The sequence below is a fragment of the Microcaecilia unicolor genome, chromosome 11, assembly GCF_901765095.1.
Source record: "Microcaecilia unicolor chromosome 11, aMicUni1.1, whole genome shotgun sequence".
Classification (NCBI taxonomy): Eukaryota; Metazoa; Chordata; class Amphibia; order Gymnophiona; family Siphonopidae; genus Microcaecilia; species Microcaecilia unicolor.
The window spans coordinates 195,058,229-195,079,880 of record NC_044041.1 but is presented as its reverse complement, the minus strand read 5'-3'; the positions used below and the strand labels follow the sequence as shown (position 1 = coordinate 195,079,880).

Genomic DNA, 21,652 nt, shown 5'->3' with positions numbered 1-21,652 from the left:
GGGTATCCGTAAACTGATGACTTCCCACCAGCCAGTCTCTAGCATGTCTCATGGCACAGGAGGCGGTGAGATACCTCATGTTGAGTAACCCCATTCCCCCTTGCGCTTTAGGCTTACACAAGATGTCAAAAGAAAGTCTAGGACGCTTATTATTCCACAGAAACCTCCTAATTATGGCCTGTAACTTCCTTTCCTCCCTGCCCCCCAGGTACAAGGGCAACATCTGAAACCTATAGAGCCACTTAGGTGCCACTATCATGTTATATAAGGCTACACGTCCAGCCAGGGAGAGGGGGCAGGATCCCCACAAGCCCAATAAACGCGCTGTCTCTGCCAGCAAGGGCGCCACATTTTTCTCATACAACTTAGTCAGCTGCAGAGGAACTAATTGATCTTTTTTAAACTGCAATATATCACTGTAAATTACAGCCAAGACACCCATCTTTTTTCAAGCTACGTGGACGGTACAATATATTATACCCAAGAGAGCACAATGCATGCAAAATTGGGCTTTTTCTGCCTGTGCTCCTTGGTTTGGGGATCACATAGAGACAATTTCCTTTGGTACTGGAAGTACAAGACAGACTTTCCAGCTTATTTTTGAAGGAGAAGGGCGTCCATCTTCCGACACAAATCGGGAGATGGGCGTCCTTCTCCTAAGGGCGCCCAAATCGGCTGCCTGGGGTACCTGCTGATCCTCCGGGGGGGGGGGGGGGGGGGGGGGGGGAGAAGAAAAAAAACCCAGAACTGCTAGCATGACTCTCTCAAATTCACCCCATTAGATTCTGGACCCTGAACAGAGACACAAGGGACCTTCTCCCAGGCTGTAACAGAAAGTTTGGCAGTACGCTTTATCCACTCCTGTCACCTGTCCTCTTTAGGGAGGGAGAGAGTGCCTGGGTCTTACCTGTCCCATCCCCAGAGAATGTTTCCTTACCTCCATCTCCCATACCCGGTTCTGCAGCTGCAGGCACTTTGCCTCTAACTCCTCAGTTCTGCTGGAATCTAAAAGTTCATCTGAGGATGACAATGGAAACAGCTCAGTTCACAGCCACCAAAGAAAGTGGGCAGAGAGAAGCAGAGGTCAGACAGATTGTGCCTTCTTTCCTGCTTTGAGTGTGCAAGTTTCCTACATGGCCTCAGGTTCAGAATGACATGACATTGGCACTAGGTCATATCTAAGTATTCTTTCAGATGCATGAAAGGGGCGCCATGCAGTGCAGAGCCCGTGACAAGGGCTGTTTCAATATCATGTCTGGGAACAGCAAGTGGGTTGAAGTAAAATACCTGGAAATAATATGGGGTGATTCTGGAAGCAGCAGCTCACTGTAACTTTTAAAGATCAGAAAATAGGGGCAGGACTGGCCAATTTTCACCAGCATAGAATTTTTTTTAAAGTCTCTACAATCTATTGAGACAATGATGAGTGCAAGTTCATGCAGGGTTAGGTCAGTCCTAAATTCTTTCATGCCCTCAGCGGTGAAGAGAAGAACAGTTCCTCCACATCCAGGAGCTCTCCACAAAACGTTACCTTTTGTTCTCTGGAGGCTCTTTATCTTCTGCTCAAGAATAGCAATCTTTCGGTCCTACGCAGTAAAGAGAAATAAGCAGAGTGTAGCTGGATGGTAAGTTGTGGGTAGGAGCTCTGTGACAAGGTAAGTCACTGTTTCCTTACCTTCTTCTGAATTTCCTGAGCCTGACTCCTCACTCTCTGTTCCAGTAGAGTCATCTTCTGCATCATAGAGTTCATAAGCTCTAGATCAGTAGGAGCTGAGTCTACAAACAGAAAGAAACAGAGCCTAAAACAGTATAAGCTCCAAGATATGGTTTATCGAACCTGCAATACCACCACTGATGACATGTAAGATGCTGTGGTGGAACTTGCATCACTCTGAGCCACCAAGTATTTTGCATCATTCCAAGGTGGACCACGGTCGAGTGAAGATGTTTTAAAGGTCACCGTTGGTGTCAGCAGAATCCTCCTCTGATTATAAATTAGAATCTTCGCATAGGAGCAAGGTCATAGATTTTAAATCGCTCAGCCTCTGATTTTCTGTCAGCTAAGGGGAGCCTTCGAGCCAAGCCTTACCAAAATAGATCCTAGAGATTCATTAAGCCTGCTGCTCTGTCGCTCAGACTAGTACATTATTAGACATAATGACTGTGATAGAAGTTGCAGGAACCAGAACCTATAAAGTTTGTGACCTGTGCTGGATGCCCTTCTTCTAATGATGGAGAAAAGGAAGTTGGGGTACACTCATGAATTCCAGCAGGGTGCCCTGGCCATAACTCCCTTTTGGTTCAGGACCATCTTAAGACTGAAGAAAAACATCATCTGCAATCTCGGCAGGATTTTGAGCATACCTATCATCTTCAGCGGGATCCTAATCGGAGACCTAACATCAGAGCTCAGACTCACTGAGACTCACCACGGTTTTACTGCAGAGCTGTAAGTTAAGCTTATCAAAGAATGAACACACCTGTCTGCTCTCACAGTAGGAAAGCAGCAAGCAGAACTGGGGTTAACCCTGTTACCCTTAGGGATATAATTTTAGAAGAACAGTAAACACTGCTGGTAACAGAAGTGAACTACTGGATAACCGTTGTACCTATGTGTTGCTATCTGCCTCTGCCACAATTGAACTTGTTTGTTATATCATTGATTTGATTTGTTAAGTAAAATCCATTGGTTCAGAACAATACACCTGGAGTCTGGACTGAGTTATTTAGTGGAAGTTAACGAAAGTCTGAACTACTTATTCAGCCTCCTGGAGTTATCCGGTCCTGGCCTTGGCCCCAGTAATCAATAAATTCATTTGTGTACCCAGTTCCCATTCCACAGGACATGCACTAGGCATGCGCTTATGTACTTCCACCAAACCTCAGGTTGCATGGGCTTGGGGGGAGGTGTCAGATACGGACAAGTCACTCCTGTGTAGGGTTACCATATAGCTCCAGAAAAAGGAGGACGGATTGAGCCAGCTGGGTTTTACTTCCATTGCTTTCCATTGAAAGCAATGGAAGTAAAACCCGGCTGGCTCAATTACTTCCATTGAAAGCAATGGAAGTAAAACCCGGCTGGCTCAATCCGTCCTCCTTTTTCTGGAGCCATATGGTAACCCTACTCCTGTGGTCTATGGAAAATAATCCATTGTCTACCAAAGAATGTTGGAGGTGCTGCAGCTGTTGATGGAATCCCACCCTGAGCTGCACCTCCTCCATTTCCCATGATATATACACTTCCTGTTTAAACAGGAAGTGTACATTGTGAGGACCGGGAGAAGGGGAACAGTGGGTTTACTGAGTGTGGCTACTTGTACTCCTATTGCTAGAGAGGTGGAAGGAGGCTGAATGACTCTAGGGAGGTGGGTGTCCAAGGGAGCAGCTGAAACTCAGCAAGAGAAATAAAAGATAGGAGCCAAGAGAAGGAAAGTTGAAGAGAAGATGAAATGAGGAGGGGTGAAGAAAGGATAAGAGAGAAAGTACTACTACTACTTAACATTTCTAAAGCGCTACTAGGGTTACGCAGCGCTGTACAATTTACATAGAGGGACAGTCCCTGCTCAAAGAGCTTACAATCTAGAAGACAAGTGAACGGTAAGAGTTAGGTGCCGAACGCAGCAATGAAGAGGTGGGTTTTAAGCAGAGACTTGAAGATGGGCAGGGAGGGGGCTTGGCGTATGGGCTCAGGAAGGTTGTTCCAAGCATAGGGTGAGGTGAGGCAGAATAAGCGGAGCCTGGAGTTGGCGGTGGTGGAGAAGGGTACAGAGAGGAGGGATTTGTCCTGTGAACGGAGGTTTCGGGCAGGAACGTAAGGGGAGATGAGGGTAAAAAGGTAGTGAAGGGCAGCAGAAGATGGGAAGGTGAAGGTGAAGTATAGAAAAGAAGAGTGATGGGGTGACAGAAGAGGCAGCTTCTCTGTTTCTAAAATAGCTTCAGACACAGTGGCAGGAGTCATCTCTACTCAGGAAACCACTATCTAAAAAAAATCTTCACACTTATAGCCTGCAAACGTTAACTGACTACAGATGGTTAAGGGATTCAGAAACAAAGATGAACAAGCAAATGTAAAATAATATAAGGTGATGCCTGGACTAACTTCATACATTTCTTCAGTAGCTTTTGAGAACATTCCTCTTCTCAGGTCAAAACAGGATCTGGCCACAGTAAAAAAACAACATTATCATAAAATATAAGTGAAACTCTCGAGCTACATGGATGAACATTTGCTGACATTTGCCAGTGTCTTAGCTTTGGATCCTGGGATGTGTGCAAGCACATTGGCGCATTCAAAGCCACAACTTACTTCTGCTAAAGTGGAAGAAATATGGCTATCTGAATTACCTTTTGCGAGAGCAGTTTGCTTAGATGTGGATGCAGTCTCAGTCTGAAGCTTCATTCTGGGACAGGAGCTCAGGATATTGTTGAACAAAACATCCTCATCCTCTGAGCACAGAAAAGGACAATCAAACACCATCAGAATTAACTTGGGGGTCACAGTCCAGCTCTTGGTGTGACTGAGCTACCTATGGTTCTTTGATGTGGACACTAAGGGCTGGATTCAGGAAAAGAAGCCAAAAGTTAGGCACCAGGAAAACCTTGCACTGAGCTTTGGGCTAACATCAAAATCCCTTTTGGGAAGTATGAACTCCCCCTCAAATCACAAGTCAGGAACCTTGGAATACAGTTAGATTCAACACTTACTCTGATTCTCCAAATCCAAGCAACCTTCAAGAGCTGCGTCTACTATTTGCGACAGCTACGCTGCCTCTCTCATTACATCGAGAAGGTAAATCTTATCCCAGTTGTGCATGCCATGGTAACATCAAGACTGTATTACTGCAATGCACTATACAATGGTCTTACTACAAAGGGCCTGCACCAGCTCCAGTTGATTCAGAATGCAGCAGCAAGACTCATAGAAGGTTGCAAGCGACGTGACCACATCACACCATTTTTGCAAAAACTTAATTGGCTACCAGTACAATACAGGGCTAAATTTAAAACTCTATGTCTGATCTTCAAGGCCCTGAAAGGAAATGTCCCCGAGAATCTGAAGAATAGGATGATCCTCCATACACCGCCAAGGACACTAAGGTCCTCCCAAGGACTTTCACTAACTACACCCTCTCCAAAAGACATTACACGATGTGATACCCGCAAGCAAGCCTTCTCCAGAGTAGCCCCCACACTCTGGAACGCATTGCCTGAAAGGCTCCGCTTAACACAAGACTTCAGGAAGCAGGTGAAAGCTTAGATCTTCAACCAAGCCTTTAATGGAAGTAGTAACTAACTTGTTAGTCTCACTCACACACACAAGGATTGACTCGGGCTGCACATACTGCAGCAGGACATGTTTATCCACTCCTAGCCTAGCTAATATTTAACCATCTCTCTGACCTCACGTGCAACTTTCTTCAAATCAATCACCTTACTTTCTAATTCTTCCTATTTTACTACTACTACTACTACTACTATTTAGCATTTCTATAGCGCTACAAGGCATACGCAGCGCTGTACAAACATAGAAGAAAGACAGTCCCTGCTCAAAGAGCTTACAATCTAATAGACAAAAAATAAATAAAGTAAGCAAATCAAATCAATTAATGTGAACGGGAAGGAAGAGAGGAGGGTAGGTGGAGGCGAGTGGTTACGAGTCAAAAGCAATGTTAAAGAGGTGGGTTTTCAGTCTAGATTTAAAGGTGGCCAAGGATGGGGCAAGACGTAGGGGCTCAGGAAGTTTATTCCAGGCGTAGGGTGCAGCGAGACAGAAGGCGCGAAGTCTGGAGTTGGCAGTAGTGGAGAAGGGAACAGATAAGAAGGATTTATCCATGGAGCGGAGTGCACGGGAAGGGGTGTAGGGAAGGACGAGTGTGGAGAGATACTGGGGAGCAGCAGAGTGAATACATTATAGGTTAGTAGAAGAAGTTTGAACAGGATGCGAAAACGGATAGGGAGCCAGTGAAGGGTCTTGAGGAGAGGGGTAGTATGAGTAAAGCGACCCCTGGCGGAAGATGAGACGGGCAGCAGAGTTTTGAACCGACTGGAGAGGGGAGAGGTGACTAAGTGGGAGGCCAGCAAGAAGCAGATTGCAGTAGTCTAAACGAGAGGTGACAAGGGTGTGGATGAGGGTTTTGGTAGAGTGCTCGGAAAGAAAGGGGCGGATTTTACGGATGTTGTAAAGAAAGAAACGACAGGTCTTGACGGTCTGCTGGATATGAGCAGAGAAGGAGAGAGAAGAGTCAAAGATGACCCCAAGGTTTCGAGCTGAGGAGACAGGGAGAATGAGAGAGCCATCAACAGAAATAGAAAACGGGGGGAGCGGGGAGGTGGGTTTGGGGGGGGAAATGAGAAGCTCGGTTTTGGTCATATTTAATTTCAGGTGGCGTTGAGACATCCAGGCAGCAATGTCAGACAAGCACGCTGAAACTTTGGTTTGGATGCAAGGTGAGATATCAGGGGTAGAAAGGTAGATTTGGGAGTCATCAGCATAGAGGTGGTAGGAAAAGCCATGGGATGAGATTAATGAACCAAGGAAGAAGTGTAGATAGAAAAGAGGAGGGGACCAAGAACAGAACCCTGAGGTACGCCGACAGGCAGAGGGATAGAAGTAGAAGAGGATCCACCAGAGTGAACACTAAAGGTGCGGAGGGAGAGGTAGGAAGAGAACCAGGAAAGGACAGAGCCCTGGAATCCAAGTGAGGACAGGGTATCGAGAAGTATGCTGTGATCGACAGTGTCAAAAGCAGCGGAAAGATCAAGAAGAATGAGGATGGAATATTGACCTCTGGATTTAGCCAGTAATAGGTCATTGGAGACTTTAGTAAGCGCAGTTTCGGTTGAGTGGAGAGGGCGAAAACCAGATTGTAATGGGTCAAGAATAGCATGTGAGGAGAGAAAATCAAGGCAGCGGCGGTGAACAGCACGCTCAAGTAATTTGGAGAGAAAAGGAAGGAGGGAGATGGGTCGGTAATTAGAGGGACAAGTAGGGTCAAGTGAAGGCTTCTTAAGGAGAGGTGTGACCACAGCATGTTTAAAGGCAGCAGGGACAGTCTCAGTGGAAAGTGAGAGGTTGAGAATGTGACAGATAAAAGGAATAAGAGTAGGAGAGATGGCATTAAGAAGGTGGGTGGGAATGGGATCAGAGGAACAGGTGGTACATTTTGAGGAAGAAAGGAGAAGTGTAGTTTCCTCAATAGTAACTTCAGGAAAGGAGGAAAGGGAATGAGGGGAAGGAGAGAGAGGGGAACGGACTAGTGGAGGGAGAGCTGGTGAGGTAGAGAAAGCAAGGTTTTATTTTCTTACTCATCTATATGTTACAACTTTGCCGTACCCCTCACTACCAATTATAATGTTCTAGTATATATTGTGTTGTCATTGCAAGTAGTATACCATGCCATACTTTGTATTGTTGTTCGAATATTTTTACTGCTCTAATTGCCTCCTGCTCATGTTTGATCTATTCTTACTGTACACCGCCTTGAGTGAATTCTTTCAAAAAGGCGGTAAATAAATCCTAATAAATAAATAAGTGCTCTTAACAGAATAGCGTGTATTCCAGTGCCCAACTTTGGGCATGAGGGACTTATGTCAACTGAAATCCTGGCATGCAACTTGAGCACAGATAATCAAAATTCTGTAACAATGCATGCAATTCTTTTCAATGCCCCTCCCACAACTGCGCCCCCTTTTGGATTGCATGCAAGAGGATTTGGGCGCAGATCTTTACAGAAGCGCATGCAGCCAGATCCATGGGTAAATTTATTTATTTGCTGCATTTGTATCCCACATTTTCCCACCTATTCGCAGGCTCAATGTGGCTTACAATGTTCCTTCATGGCATTCGCCAATCCAGAGCAAAAAGGTACAGTTGCTATTACACAGAGAACATGGATGACATAATAAATTATGTGGATAGCATTCCAGAGTAAAAGAAACAATTGGTATTACTTAAAGAATATTGATGACCTGGTAGGTTAAACAGATAACTTAATAGAAAGTAATACAGAGAATATAGATGGTCTAAAAGAACTAAGCAATAGGCATAGGGAGAAAACATTCTGGATATCAAGTAAGTGGTGATGTGTTACAGTTCCTATTATGGGTCATTGTGGTATGACTTGTTGAAGAGATAGGTCTCCAGTGATTTACGAAACTTGATTAGATTGTAAATTGTTTTCAGTTTCATCGGCCATGCATTCCACAGCTGCGTGCTCATATAGGAGAAGCTAGATGAATGTGTTAGTTTGTATTTTAGTCCTCTACAATTGGGAAAATGAAGATTTAGGAATGTGCATACTGATCTTTTAGCGTTTCTGGATGGCAAGTCAATAAGGCCTGTCATGTAGGCCGTGGATGATTTTGTGAACCAGAGTACAGATCTTAAACGTAATATGTTCTTTAAGTGGAAGCCAGTGTAACTTTTCTCTTAGGGGTTTGGCACTTTCGTATTTTGTTTTACCAAATATGAGTCTGGCAGCTGTGTTTTTTGGGCTGTTTGAAGTTTCTTGATGAGTTGCTCTTTGCAGCCAAACATATAGTGCATTGCAGTAGTCTAGATGACTTAGCACCATTGACTGTACCAGGTTACGAAAGATGTTTCTTGGGAAGAAAGGTTTTACTCTTTTTAGTTTCCACATAGAGTGGAACATCTTCCGAATTAAAGTACATTAATATCAATAAATGATTATTAACAGCCAATTATTGACTGTTAATGGCTCGTTAACTAATTTATTTGTGCGTGGATCTCAGGATCGCATGCAAACTTGGGCGCCATTTATGGAATCCGGGGAGTAAGGCTGAAATTCAGTAAATGGCACCCAAAGTCAGGCACAAGGCTGTAATCCTACAAAGGCCAAGTCCGCGCAGAGCGCCCTGTAGAGAATACTCACTTAGCGCATATTTTGCACCTAAATTTGGACGCCAGCATTTATGCTTTTCAATACCTGGTGGCAGTGGCGTACCAAGGGAGGGGCAGTGGGGGCAGTCCGCCCCGGGTGCACGCCACTGGGGGGTGCCGTGGCGCGCGCCTGCTCTGAGATCGCTGATTTCGCGCGTTCGCTACAGCTCCCTCTGCTCTGCCCTGGAACAGGTTACTTCCTGTTCCGGGTCAGAGGGAGCTGCAGCGAACGCGCGAAGTCAGGGAACTCTGAGCAGGCGTGCGCTGCGGCACCCCCCCCCAGTGGCGTGCACCCGGGGGGAGGTCCGCGCTGCATCGTGGGGGGGGTGCTGCACCCGGGGGGGGGGGGTCCGCGCTGCATCGGGGGGGGGGGGGGTGCTGCACCCGGGGGGCGGGGAGCCGCCCCGGGTGTCCGCCCCCCTAGGAACGCCACTGCCTGGTGGAAATGCTGGTGTCCAATTTATAACTACTAACTAGAATCCCAAGGGAGAGACAACTAATATACACAATACAAAATCCCAGAAAAAAGAAAACAAGTATATCGAATGCCTACAGAAAAAATCTATATTATAATGTTTCTTGATAAAGGGCCCAAAAGAGAATTCAGTATAAGCTGTACCTACAGCCGAGCATAAACTTCAGTGAGTCAGGCCGCAAAAGCGGCTCACTTGACAGCTCTATACATCATGAAACACTCTATGAATGGAGCCCTTAATTTTCCTAGTGCAATAACCCAATAAAGTGAAGTTATAAGTAAAACAAACAGTGAAAAAAATTATTTTTCAATAGGCATCCATGCTATTCTTGATAGGGTTACCATACGTCCGGATTTACCCAGACATGTCCTCTTTTTGTCCATCACATGGTGTTAAGTAATTACGTTGCATGCAGGTGCAACCCTATAATGAAGCCAAGTGAGGCGCCGGCCTCAGGCGACACTACAAGGGAGAAGCATTTTGCCGCCAGCCAGTGCTCTGAAGCACCCGTCCTCCGACATCTTATCTTCCCTTTCCTCCTATTCACTGCACCGCCGCCACTGCCCTTCCTCCCTCCCTCAACACTCTTTCCCCGAGTCTACCTTTAGTTTGTTTCAAAACTTGCCGGGCGGTGGCAGTGATTCACAGGTGCTGCCCTACCGCCTGCCCTCTCTGATGTAACTTCCTGTTTCCGCTGGGGCGGGCCGCACAGAAGATGTTGGGCCGATGGCAGGGCAGCGCCTGTGAATCGCTGCCGTTGCCCGGCAAGTTTTGAAACAAATTAAAGGTAGACAGGGGAAGAGGATTGAGGGAGGAAAAGGGGAGATGCTGGCCTGCTGGGTGGGAGAGACAATATGAGAGATGTTGGGCTCAGGGCAAGAAAGATACATAAAACAGGAAACAGGGTAAACCTATCTAGCTCATTATATAGATGAAGCCAGTATGAGCTGCCACCACATTGATTCACCCAAAACAATGGCAAACGCTACTGAAAACAATAGTAAAAAGATTATCAGAAATAAGGGACTGCCTATGCATGGTCCATCTGTAAAAAGTCTAAAGCTGTTTCAGTTGGACAGGCAGTGCCTTAAAAGTTGGAGGACAAAATATTTTGTTATTTTTTTTACTTATTTGACAGCTTTTTAATTTATTTGAAAGCTTCCCAAATATAAATATCATGAAATAACAACTGAATATCACTAAAACATCTTAAAAATTATTGTAGTTGGAGAAACAGTAGTTATAAACTCTGTATTTTGTGCTCATTTTTCTACACTGCTCTATACAATACAGTAATACATGGCCACATTTCAGTGAGGATATCCTGTGTACATCTTAACTGCCTTGAGAAGCCTGGTGTTATAAAAATGGAATATACTGAAATTAAATGGAGGTAAAATTAAACTCTCCTTTCATTGGGGCACATGGATTCACATCTGCATCTGTTTTGCAGAAGTTTAAATTTTCGATGCAAAAATGGATTATTCTGTTTTGAACATGTTTCAGGGACAAGTGGTTTTATAAGTCAAAATAAAAAATAAATATTTTGCTTCACACAGATCTCTCTGACTGTAGTTTTGATGAGGAGCTGGGGGTGGTAGGGAAGGGGGGCACCATGTCATCCTTCGCCTCCGGCAGCAGATTGCCTTGGGTCGCCCCTGGTTGCATGTGCATCTCGGGATGGCATTCAAAGTTTGGCATGCAAATTTTGGCGACCTTTATAGATAGTTTTCACTGCATTTAATGAAAGTGTTCCCTGGGACGCATGCTCGGTTACAAAACAACACTTGTAGACTCCATTTTCAAATCTACATACATTATTTTCATAGAAATTCATCCACTCAAAAAACATGCTCTTTTCTTTTGAAAACAATATGTGCATTATTTGCATTGAAATGTATCCACATGAACAGCAAAGTCTGTGACCATTGTGTACCTCTGACAATTTCAAAGAGAAAGTACTCGCATACTTGCCCTTTGAAAATCAGGACTTTGTATGTAGATGGGCAGTTTTAAAAATTGTCCCTCTAATGTACTGCTCAGAGTTCAGAACGCATTCCAAATTCTCCCTACTGGGGGTCCTTAGACCTGAGTGCTGCAATGAAAGGGTTCTATCTTTTGTCTGGTTATTCCTACGTTCTGTGTTTGATTCAATAAATACAAAGAGTCAAAAAAATACATAAATAAATAACCACAGTCAAGATCTTATGAACACAGAACTTGAAATGGCCACCTCTCCAGGAAAGGTCTTACAATGTTTTTTCTATTTCATAAACCTTGGTAAGGAGCCCCCTTACTAAGCTGCAGTAAGAAATGCCCTTCATGTGACCTTATATGGTGCTTTCCAGTACTAAGGCCATTTTTATTGTGGCTATCAAAAAGGGTTATTTAATATACGGCCATGCGCTAATGTTAGCATTACTGTGTGGCTATTTTTAAAAATTACTGCAGGAGCACTTGCCACATGCTATTTAGGGGACGCTAAGGGCCCCCACGTTAACCCTGCTCTAACCATTTAGCATGCAGTAATGCGGATGCACTAGCTGGTTAGTGCGGACAGGCCCACATGCCCCTTCAAAATCAAAATAAATACCATGCACTTAGCATGTGCAAATGGCAAAACTAATGTGGAATGCTTTAGCACATCCTGTGTTAGGCCTACGCTAGCGCCTAATCCAGTTTAGCAAAAGGGCTCCTTAGGTATTAATGGATTTATTTTTGTACCACTTTTTTCTATTCTGTTCATCTGTTTTGTTTATATCTTAAATCATTATTAATTGCAGGTAGAAGCCCAGCTGTGCTCCCAGTACAATAATATTATGAACTATTCAGGCCAGATACAAAAAGGCACCATCCATGGGTATTATATTTTCAGAGAACCTCCATGGAAGAGGGTTTCATCCTGGAGAACTGAGGAGAAAGTGGGGGACCCTCCTAAGAATGTCCCTGTCCATCCTGAAGTGCTTGCCTAGAGATTTGTCCTTCCCCCATCCCCCTCCCCCCCCCCAAAAAAAGCTGCCAGCCTGGTTCTCCACCAAGATTTTCATGCAGCAGGAACAGTAACAAAAGTCAGGATGAAACCTAGAGCTGATGCACATTCATAGGCCCTGCAGCAGCTCTGCCCTTCCTGCCATACAGGCTTCCTGATCTCAAGAAAACCCTGTGAGGAATAGAACCAATGCAACACATTTGAATCTGCATTTTTCTTATTGCTGCCGAAGGCACAGAGCTGCCAAGTTACCTATTTCCAGGGGGCATAGTTTTGATGAGTTCTGGATTTCTAACCAGTCTATCCCATTGCATTATGGAATCTGATTTCAATGGGTAGAGTCTAGAGCACTGCATGGGAATGGAGATAGCGGGAATCCTGCAGGGATGGAACAAGTTGCCATGGGATTCCCATGGGGATGGAAGTAATTGATGCCGAATTCCCATAGGGATGGAAGAAGTTGCGGTGGAATTCCAGTAGGCATGGAAGAAGTTGCTGTTGGATTCCCATGAGACTGTAGTGAAAATATCTGGCAACACCAGAATTAGGCTTGGAATGCATTGAGCAATGCAATTGGAGCACCAGAATGAGGCTTGGAATGCACTAAAAGAGATAATTACAATGCAAGAGTGAGGCTTGGATTGCCCCAAGCAGGTTAAATGACAGGAGACAACATGAGCCTATCTAGGCTGAAGGCAGTGGGAGGAGCTTGCTGTCATATTGAGTGACCCCCAAACATTCACATTTGCTATCAAAAACAATAGCAAACTTGTGTGATTTATAATGCTTTAGTAAACCTCTTTGGTTTTTGAATTTTTTCTGTTAGGAGGGGATCGGGGAGTTTCGAGGGTTCTGTGCAGCGGGGGAAGGTTATATTCAAAATGTGTCTGCCAGTGCGCCAAAGCTTGCTTTGTTATTTGCAATGCTGTATTGTGGATTTCAGTGCTGTACTATTTGCCTTTATTTTTGCTTGTGATGACAATAAAGATATTATTACATAACAACAATAACAAACGCTTATGACTGCCTATGTGTGTTTTTTTTATTTATTTCTGTTTCTTCTATTCTATCTAATTTAATTGTAACTGTATCACCACTGATCTGGCGATAGCCTATCAGTACATTGTAAGCCACTTTGAGCCTGCAAAACTGTGGGAAAAACGTGGGGTATAAATGTGCAAAATAAATAAATAAATTTGAAAGCTTCCTGTATGTGTGTATATATATATATATAATTAAATACAATTTTAAATCACTAAACAGCATAAAAAATTATTGTCTGTGTTTCAGCTATAAACCAAGCTTCTGGCAAAGATGAGCTTCGAATCAGGCAAGGTACTATGCACTGAATTGGAGGTGAGAAGAAGCAAGTAGGAAAGTGCTTAGATGGCAGTAAATGAAGGCAGCATCTCATCTAAGAAGTTAAAGATATTTTCTTTTTTTTGTACCTAATCATGTTTGCGGAGTCAGGTATTTGGATTTTTCTTCTACGTAACTGTTAGCTGATAGTTTGCTTAAAGTACACCAATATGGCGGCAGCCCAGGGAAGATGGCTTCAGCTTTTTGACATTGGGCCATCTCCTGTCATTAAACCTCCTTGGAATGTCCAGATAGGCAGCCGGAACACCAGAGTGAGGCTTGGAACACTCATTGGCTGATCAGTGAATATCATCCAAACAACTGTGAGAGGCTGTTGGGGTTAGGAGGAAACGGATGGCTGTGGGTGAGTAAGTAATGGAATCAACTCCTGTACATATGGGTGGGGATAGAGATTAATTGAGGGGGTAGGTGGGCATGGAATAGATCTTAGCGGGTACAGGTGGGTATGGGTTAGATTCCAGTGGGGATGGGTGAAATTTCTGTCCCCATGCAACTCTAGCAGAGTCAGGGTCTACAATTATCCAATCACTTTTAGACATAAGCTCAAAATTAGGACTGGCCAAAAAGTCTCCTCCTGGAACTGGGTAATGACAACCTGGCAGGCACCATCTATACATTACAACTGGCTCTTTTTTCAGCGTTGTGTTAGCAGTGTAAATCATTGTCTGAAACAAACGATATAAGCAGCAGAATCAGAACAATATTTCAGAGATGCAGACAGTGAATATCTCTTTAGGTAACTGAAATGATCTCCCATGAGAAACTATTAATTGTATCTGTACTTGGTAAGCAAATTAAAATATACTTTCTCATATGCACGTATCCTTGGTTTCTTTTATCCTCCCAAATTGTGGATGGCTGGTATATGCTAATTTGGGAAGGGTACAAGGGGCCTAAAAACAGCAGTGGAAGAGGAAGGCAACAGGATGCCTTCACAATTTGCCACCTTAGGCTAGTATATGCTAATTTGGGAAGGGTACAAGGGGCCTAAAAACAGCAGTGGGAGAGGAAGGCAACAGGATGCCTTCACAATTTGCCACCTTAGGTAATTGCTTATGCCAAAATCCAAGCTGGAGTCCATTTCATGATATAAAAGAAGTAGAAAAGGATTGACGTATGGTATAGAGCAGCTGCAAGATGAGAAAGAGAATGCACTTACCCAAAGAAATAGTTTGTTTAAATGGAACAGGTCTCCTGAAATAGGAAAATACAAAAATAACAATGAGTAATTAAACCAAGAAACATAAACATAGAAAAAAATCATGAGATAAGTTATTTTATCTATGACAACTCTACAGGGTCTGTGCACAAGCTAAGTTCTTTGAATGTGGTGAGTAACATCACTGCAGCATGTGGCTGCTTCTTCAAATGGACATTAGTCTACTTAGCAAATACTCACTGACAGAGGTAATCAAGGAAATGTCTTTCTAGCACATATTAAACATCATGCATTTCCTTTATTTAATAATAATACCAAAGAGTGCTGGACTGCAAACCAAACTGTATGGTAAGAAAAACCTAAAGATGCAAGTCTTGCAATCCAGAGGTGGCCAGTTCAAATCCCACTGCTGCTCCTTGTGATCTTGGGCAAGTCACTTAACCCTCCATTGCCTCTGGTACAAACTTAGATTGTGAGCCCTCCTGGGACAGAGAAATATCCATTGTACCTGAATGTAACTCACCTTGAGCTACTACTGAAAAAGTTGTGAGCAAAATCTAAACAAATAAATTCCAATGCACTCCAAAGCCAGGTCATACTTACACCTCCAACAACCTTGACCCCCCCCCCCCCCCCGATGACGACGACCCTCTTGACCCCCCGCCCGCCATCACCTACCTTTGCTGGCGGAGGACCCCAACCCCCGCCAGTTGAAGTCTTCTTCCTTCGTTTGGTTTAGACTGAGAAATCAAACGAAGGAAGAAGACCGGCTGGCGGGAGTTATTTATTTATTTATTGCATTTGTACCCCACATTATCCCACCTTTTTGCAGGCTCAATGTGGCTTACAGAGTGTTGTTATGATGCAGTCATTACATGATCTTAAATACATAAGCTGAAAGTAGATGAATTAGATGCAAGTTAGGGTCCCCCGCCAGCAAAGGTAGCAGGCGGCGGGAGGGGGGGGGGGTTGAGAGGGTCGCCGGCAGGGGGGGTCCAGGGCCAAATCCATGGGGGCCCAGGCCCCCATGGCCCCATAGCAGCTACGCCCCTGCTTTCAAAGAGAATGTGGTAGCAGTGCAAAAGCAGGAAAGACACTGACTGCTTATTCAGCGAAAGTGAAGAGCCCAAGGAGGAGGTTTGCAACAAAAGGAGGAGAAAAGTTGAGAGATGGCAACGTGGAGGATCAGCATGAATAAAAACCAATTTGGAATTATGCCTCTGCAACTAGGAAATTGTATGTGATCATGTACCATCCTACAGCTTGGGGGGGGGAATCACTTCTCACGTAAGGGAGCGGGCCCTTACCCGGGGCTCGGAGCCTCAGGAAGGGGCATCTTACGGTTCCTTCCCAGCGAAGACAAAGGGGAGCTCATGGCGCAGACGGAGGCAGCAGGGGAATACGAACGAAAGGCTAAATTGCTGACGGCGCCGCCATGTTGTTTAGCACTGGTTGCCCTGACAACGGGACAGCGCGCCTTCCCATTGGAGCCGCCGTGACAACGGACAGCGCGCCTTCCCATTGGAGCCGCCGTGACAACAGGACAGCGCGCCTTCCCATTGGAGCCGCCGTGACAACAGGACAGCGCGCCTTCCCATTGGAGCCGTCGTCTGCTAATAGCGCCCGCCTCCTTGCGAACTTCCGGGAAGAAGCGAAAGTCACCTGGGCTGGGGTATTATATTGGCTCAGTTGAGTAGTGGTGGGTTGGTTTTAGTACGTGGGAACCGACTTTTTGCTAGGGGAGTAGGGGCTGAGGTTGGTTGGTTGGGCGTAACTTTCAGTTCCTCAACGAGGTTTTTCAGAAATAATCATCTGAGCGTTAGAAACCGGAATGGTATCGTTTTAGTTAGTGAAACACGATGAACCGTGGAGAACTGAAAATGTGACATGAATTTTTGACTGGGGAGCGAATGTAGGGGAAGCACCCTCCCCACCGCCCCCCCCCCCAGGTCCCTAGTTGTTGATGGCATGTGGACAAAACACAGGCTAGTTCCACCTCTATCCATAGAAATCAAACAAAATAAAACATGGAAAAGAAAATAAGATGATACCTTTTTTATTGGACATAACTTAATACATTTCTTGATTAGCTTTCGAAGGTTGCCCTTCTTCCTCAGATCGGAAATAAGCAAATGTGCTAGCTGACAGTGTATATAAGTGAAAACATTCAAGCATTACTATGACAGTAAAATAGATACCGTTGGAGATTCTACATGGAATGTTGCTACTATTGGAGATTCTACATGGAATGTTGCTATTCCACTAGCAACATTCCTGCGCAGGCTTCTGTTTCTGTGAGTCTGACGTCCTGCACGTACGTGCAGGACGTCAGACTCACAGAAGCAGAAGCCTGCACGGCCACATTGGTGATCTACAAGGGCCGACTTCTACATGGCATGTTGCTAGTGGAATAGCAACATTCCATGTAGAATCTATAGAAATCAAACAAAATAAAACATGGAAAAGAAAATAAGATGATACCTTTTTTATTGGACATAACTTAATACATTTCTTGATTAGCTTTCGAAGGTTGCCCTTCTTCGTCAGATCGGAAATAAGCAAATGTGCTAGCTGACAGTGTATATAAGTGAAAACATTCAAGCATTACTATGACAGTCTGACAAGGTGGGAGGATGGGGGTGGATTGGAGGTATGCATGAGGACATCAAAGCATATCATTGATATTCAACAGGATGGTTTCTATTGATAACCTTAAGAGTGGACTAACACGGCTACCACACTCCCCACATCTATCCACAAATCAGTGACAAAAGTGTTAGATGTGCAAAGAGTTTAACATAAGTCTGACTTAAGGAGCAAGTATAAAGACGGAAAGGCATATTTTCAAAGCACTTTGGGAGGCTAAGTTCCATAGGTTTCTATGGAACTTTGGGAGGCTAAGTGCTTTGAAAATATGCCTCCAAGTAGCTTTAACCACGAAGGGGGCCTTGGGCAAACGTTTGTGGATAGGGCCCCCTTGGCAGAGTTTTAAAAGGGGTTAGACGGATTCCTAAAGGACAAGTCCATAAACCACTACTAAATGGACTTAGGAAAAATCCACAATTCCAGGAATAATATGTATAGAATGTTTGTACGTTTGGGAAGCTCGCCAGGTGCCCTTGGCCTGGATTGGCTGCTGTCGTGGACAGGATGCTGGGCTCGATGGATCCTTGGTCTTTTCCCAGTGTGGCACTACTTATGTATTATACACTCCAAATTGTTATGCAACTATACATAAATGCTAGAATTCTAGTAACAACTATATATAAAATGTTGCAAATGTGTTACCAGATAAACTATACACTATGATAAGGCTTAACTCATAACTTTAGATAGGAGAAAAGGCGTCAGAAAACTTACAAAGTCAGGCTGCATACTGGCAGCAGGGCTGCAATGCATTCCCGTAAGCAGCTAGCTTTCAACCGTTGGCCATAAAAACTCTGCATTTATGTATCTTTTTCTTTGCTCTGTTCATTTATTTATTTATTTTTTTTTAGAATTTTTTTTTATTAAGTTTTAATAATGGGTAGGAAATACAAATTACAAGAAATAATCAGGGAATCACACCAAAGAATATCAGTGGACAGGTAACAGAGGGAGGTAGGAGGAGGGTAGGGGGGAAGCAATTTATGAATGCATTCAAAGCAAAACCTGCAATTTACACTCGAGTGCTATGAAGAACTCTTGTTTAAAGAAAGGTGGGTTGTTAAAGGCAGCCACACTTGATCAACATATAAGGAATTTCAAACTTTGAGGGCTTAAAGATAGCTCAAATTTGTGGATCTGTAAGACAGAATGCCACCAAAAGTGAGAATTAAGAAAGGAGTTATCCTTCCAATTCGTTAAAACCAATTTTAAGCCTACAGCAATTAACGTATCATATAGTTGCTCTGTTCAAATTCTATTTCATTCAAACTCAATTCATGATTGAAAACAATGATGCCTTTTCTCCTCTGTAAAGTTATGGGTTGAGCCTTATCAAAGTTCATAGACCCTTTTATTATAACCAACCTGCACCCCCCTCCCCGCCCCCACCCAAAAAAATATTATGCATCCAATAAACACTTATCTGTACATTATAACTTTATTTCATACCAAACATCTTGAGAAGTACACAATGCAAAGATGACAAGCAGCCAAAACAAGTACTACTACTTAACATTTCTAGAGCGCTACTAGGGTTACGCAGCGCTGTACAATTTAACAAAGAGAGACAGTCCCTGCTCAAAGAGCTTACAATCTAATAGACAAGTGAACGGTCGGTCCGATAGGGGCAGTCAAATTGGGGCAGTCTGGATTCACTGAACGGTAAGGGTTAGGTGCCGAACGCAGCATTGAAGAGGTGGGCTTTAAGCAAAGACTTGAAGATGGGCAGGGAGGGGGCTTGGCGTAAGGGTTCAGGAAGGTTGTTCCAAGCATAGGGTGAGGCGAGGCAGAATGAGTGGAGCCTGGAGTTGGCGGTGGTGGAGAAGGGTACTGAGAGGAGGGATTTGTCCTGTGAACGGAGGTTACGGGCGAGGCCATAGAGTACTACATAATTGTATTTATTCTCATGTGGAGGTGAAGACTGTAGCCTATACAGGTTGGGACTGAACCTCATAACCCTACAGACCCAGTTCTGTAAACATACTGAGCATTCACATAAATTCCCCCAACACTGGGTCACCTGAAATTAAAAAGCTAGCAGAATCCTTCATTAAAGCCACACACGCAAAACACAGATAGAAACTAACATAAAACAAAATACGGAACTACAAATTAGGAAGAGAAACATGCAAACACAAATGGAAATACTCAAAAAGCCAGACTATGCATGCTGTTGAAACAGAAACAAGTGCATTTCCTTTTACACTATGCAAAATGTACACAATCGGGTTCCCAAGGTTGACACCAACATTCCCAAAGCTAACCAAAATCTAATCAGTTCTTGTACACCGCTAAAACCTCCAGAGTGGTTTATTGTAAAAATTGGGAACCACCTACCTCAAACAAACGCTTGAGCAGTCAAGAAAACAAAACATTCTTCATCTTTCTATCCAGCACTTACTAACTCCAGTACCAGGGAAGGGGTGGCAAACCTGGCGACTGCTTGAGGCCTCAAATCTTAGGTGGAGACTTTGCAAAGGGGGAGCTGTAAAAATCCAATTGTCTTATAGGTCATCTAATTTAAGCTTCTAAATGTCCCCAAAAGACTCTCCTGCACTGGACCTGATTTACCCTAAGGTACTTCTGGCCTGCCAATTTATCTTTTAAGATGGCATAATTTTTTCTATAAATATTTTCAAATGTTTGTAGTTCTCATCTTTATCCTTTGTTTATGTTTTTTCCCCTTCTGATTCTACCTCAGTTACTTTCATCTGTTTTCTGTTCTTTATGCTTTAATTTACACTTCATGGGCCTGATATTTAACCAGCTTCTCCTGACACTGAGCAGGCCAGCTGTCGATATTTATTGACACTTCATTGGGCAGTGCTGCTGAATATTGGCTGTAACCAAGGGCACTACTTTTTTTTTTTTTTAGACTTTCATAATATTTACACAAGCAACAAACTTGTTACATGAAATTCAGAGATCAAAAAGAGATCATTAACATAAAAAATAATACACTCTTATACAGAGATAATCTAGGTAAATTTTTATCACTTTTGTTCCTTCCTTAGACCACAATTTAAGGGGGGGGGGTTATTTATTTATTTATTGCATTTGTATCCCACATTTTCCCACCTTTTTGCAGGCTCAATGTAGCTTACAATACATCATGAGTGGTGGAAATATATTAGAAAATAGACATTTAGTGTTCCAGAAGGATCTTGGGCAACAAGATAATGATAAAACAAGATATTAGTATAACAAGCAGGTATTGTAAGATAGTTCTGAATATATGTGGAAGAGTTGTGCATATTCATATTGGTTGGTCTTTGTGGTATGCCTTGTTTAAGAGATGGGTCTTCAGTAGTTTGCAGAAGTTCATTAATTCATAAATCGTTTTTAAGTTGCGCGGCAATGCATTCCATAGCTGTGTGCTCAAGTAGGTAAAGTTTGAGGCGTGTGTTAGTTTGTATTTCAGACCTTTGCAGTTAGGGCAGATCAAGGAATGTGCGGGATGATCTTTTGGCATTACTGGGTGGTAAGTCTATCAGGTCTGACATGTAGGCTGGTGCTTCTCCGTGAATAATTTTGTGAACTAGGGAGCAGATTTTGAACGTGATGCGTTGACAAATAAATCAGGGATATTACTAAGAGAAATAGAAAGAAGAAAGGCTAAATGCCCACCCACCTATTAATATCTAGCCACTATGATCTTATGACCCCGATATCTTCTTCAGGTCTATGAATACTCTAAGTTGATCTGGGGGGAAAAAAACATAACTCCCAAATATCTCACTATGCATTTACATGGGTATGCTAGTATAAAAGTTGCACCCAAAGCCTTCGTTTCCTCTCTTATCTCCAAGAATTTGTTTTTCGTTTTTCTTGCGTGGCTTTGGTGGCATCAGGAAAGATCCATAGTTTTTGTCCACAGAATTTTTGATGCATATTCTTAAAGTATAAATAACCAAGGGTACTACTGATTAACATGCGCTGAATGTGAAGAAGCCCATGGGAATTCAGTGGGATTCTTGCATTCAGCTCACTTCTAATTGGTAGCACCACTTTGTAAAAGGAACCCTAAATTTGTTGATGACACTAATTTATTCAAAGTTGTTAAATCACAAGAGGATTGTGAAAAATTGCAAGAGGACCTTATG

The 21,652-nt window shown here is 43.5% G+C and overlaps 1 protein-coding gene across 4 annotated transcripts in view; it reads right to left on the bottom strand.

Annotated features, from left to right (window-relative positions):
- Positions 1-16,330, bottom strand: part of UBXN11 (UBX domain protein 11) — a 41,241-nt gene extending 24,911 nt beyond the window's left edge. For 2 of the 4 annotated variants that reach the window (XM_030218356.1, XM_030218357.1), the window contains exons 1-6: positions 16,211-16,330; positions 14,904-14,938; positions 4,345-4,446; positions 1,676-1,776; positions 1,532-1,586; positions 938-1,017 (exon numbers count right to left, since the gene is read on the bottom strand). In XM_030218356.1, the coding sequence (XP_030074216.1) occupies positions 938-1,017; positions 1,532-1,586; positions 1,676-1,776; positions 4,345-4,446; positions 14,904-14,938; positions 16,211-16,278 (441 nt within the window). In that variant the 5' untranslated portion in view covers positions 16,279-16,330. The remainder of the gene's footprint in view (positions 1-937; positions 1,018-1,531; positions 1,587-1,675; positions 1,777-4,344; positions 4,447-14,903; positions 14,939-16,210) is intronic. The other 2 variants (XM_030218358.1, XM_030218359.1) reach the window with 2 other exon arrangements.
- Between the last annotated feature and the right edge of the window lie 5,322 nt (positions 16,331-21,652).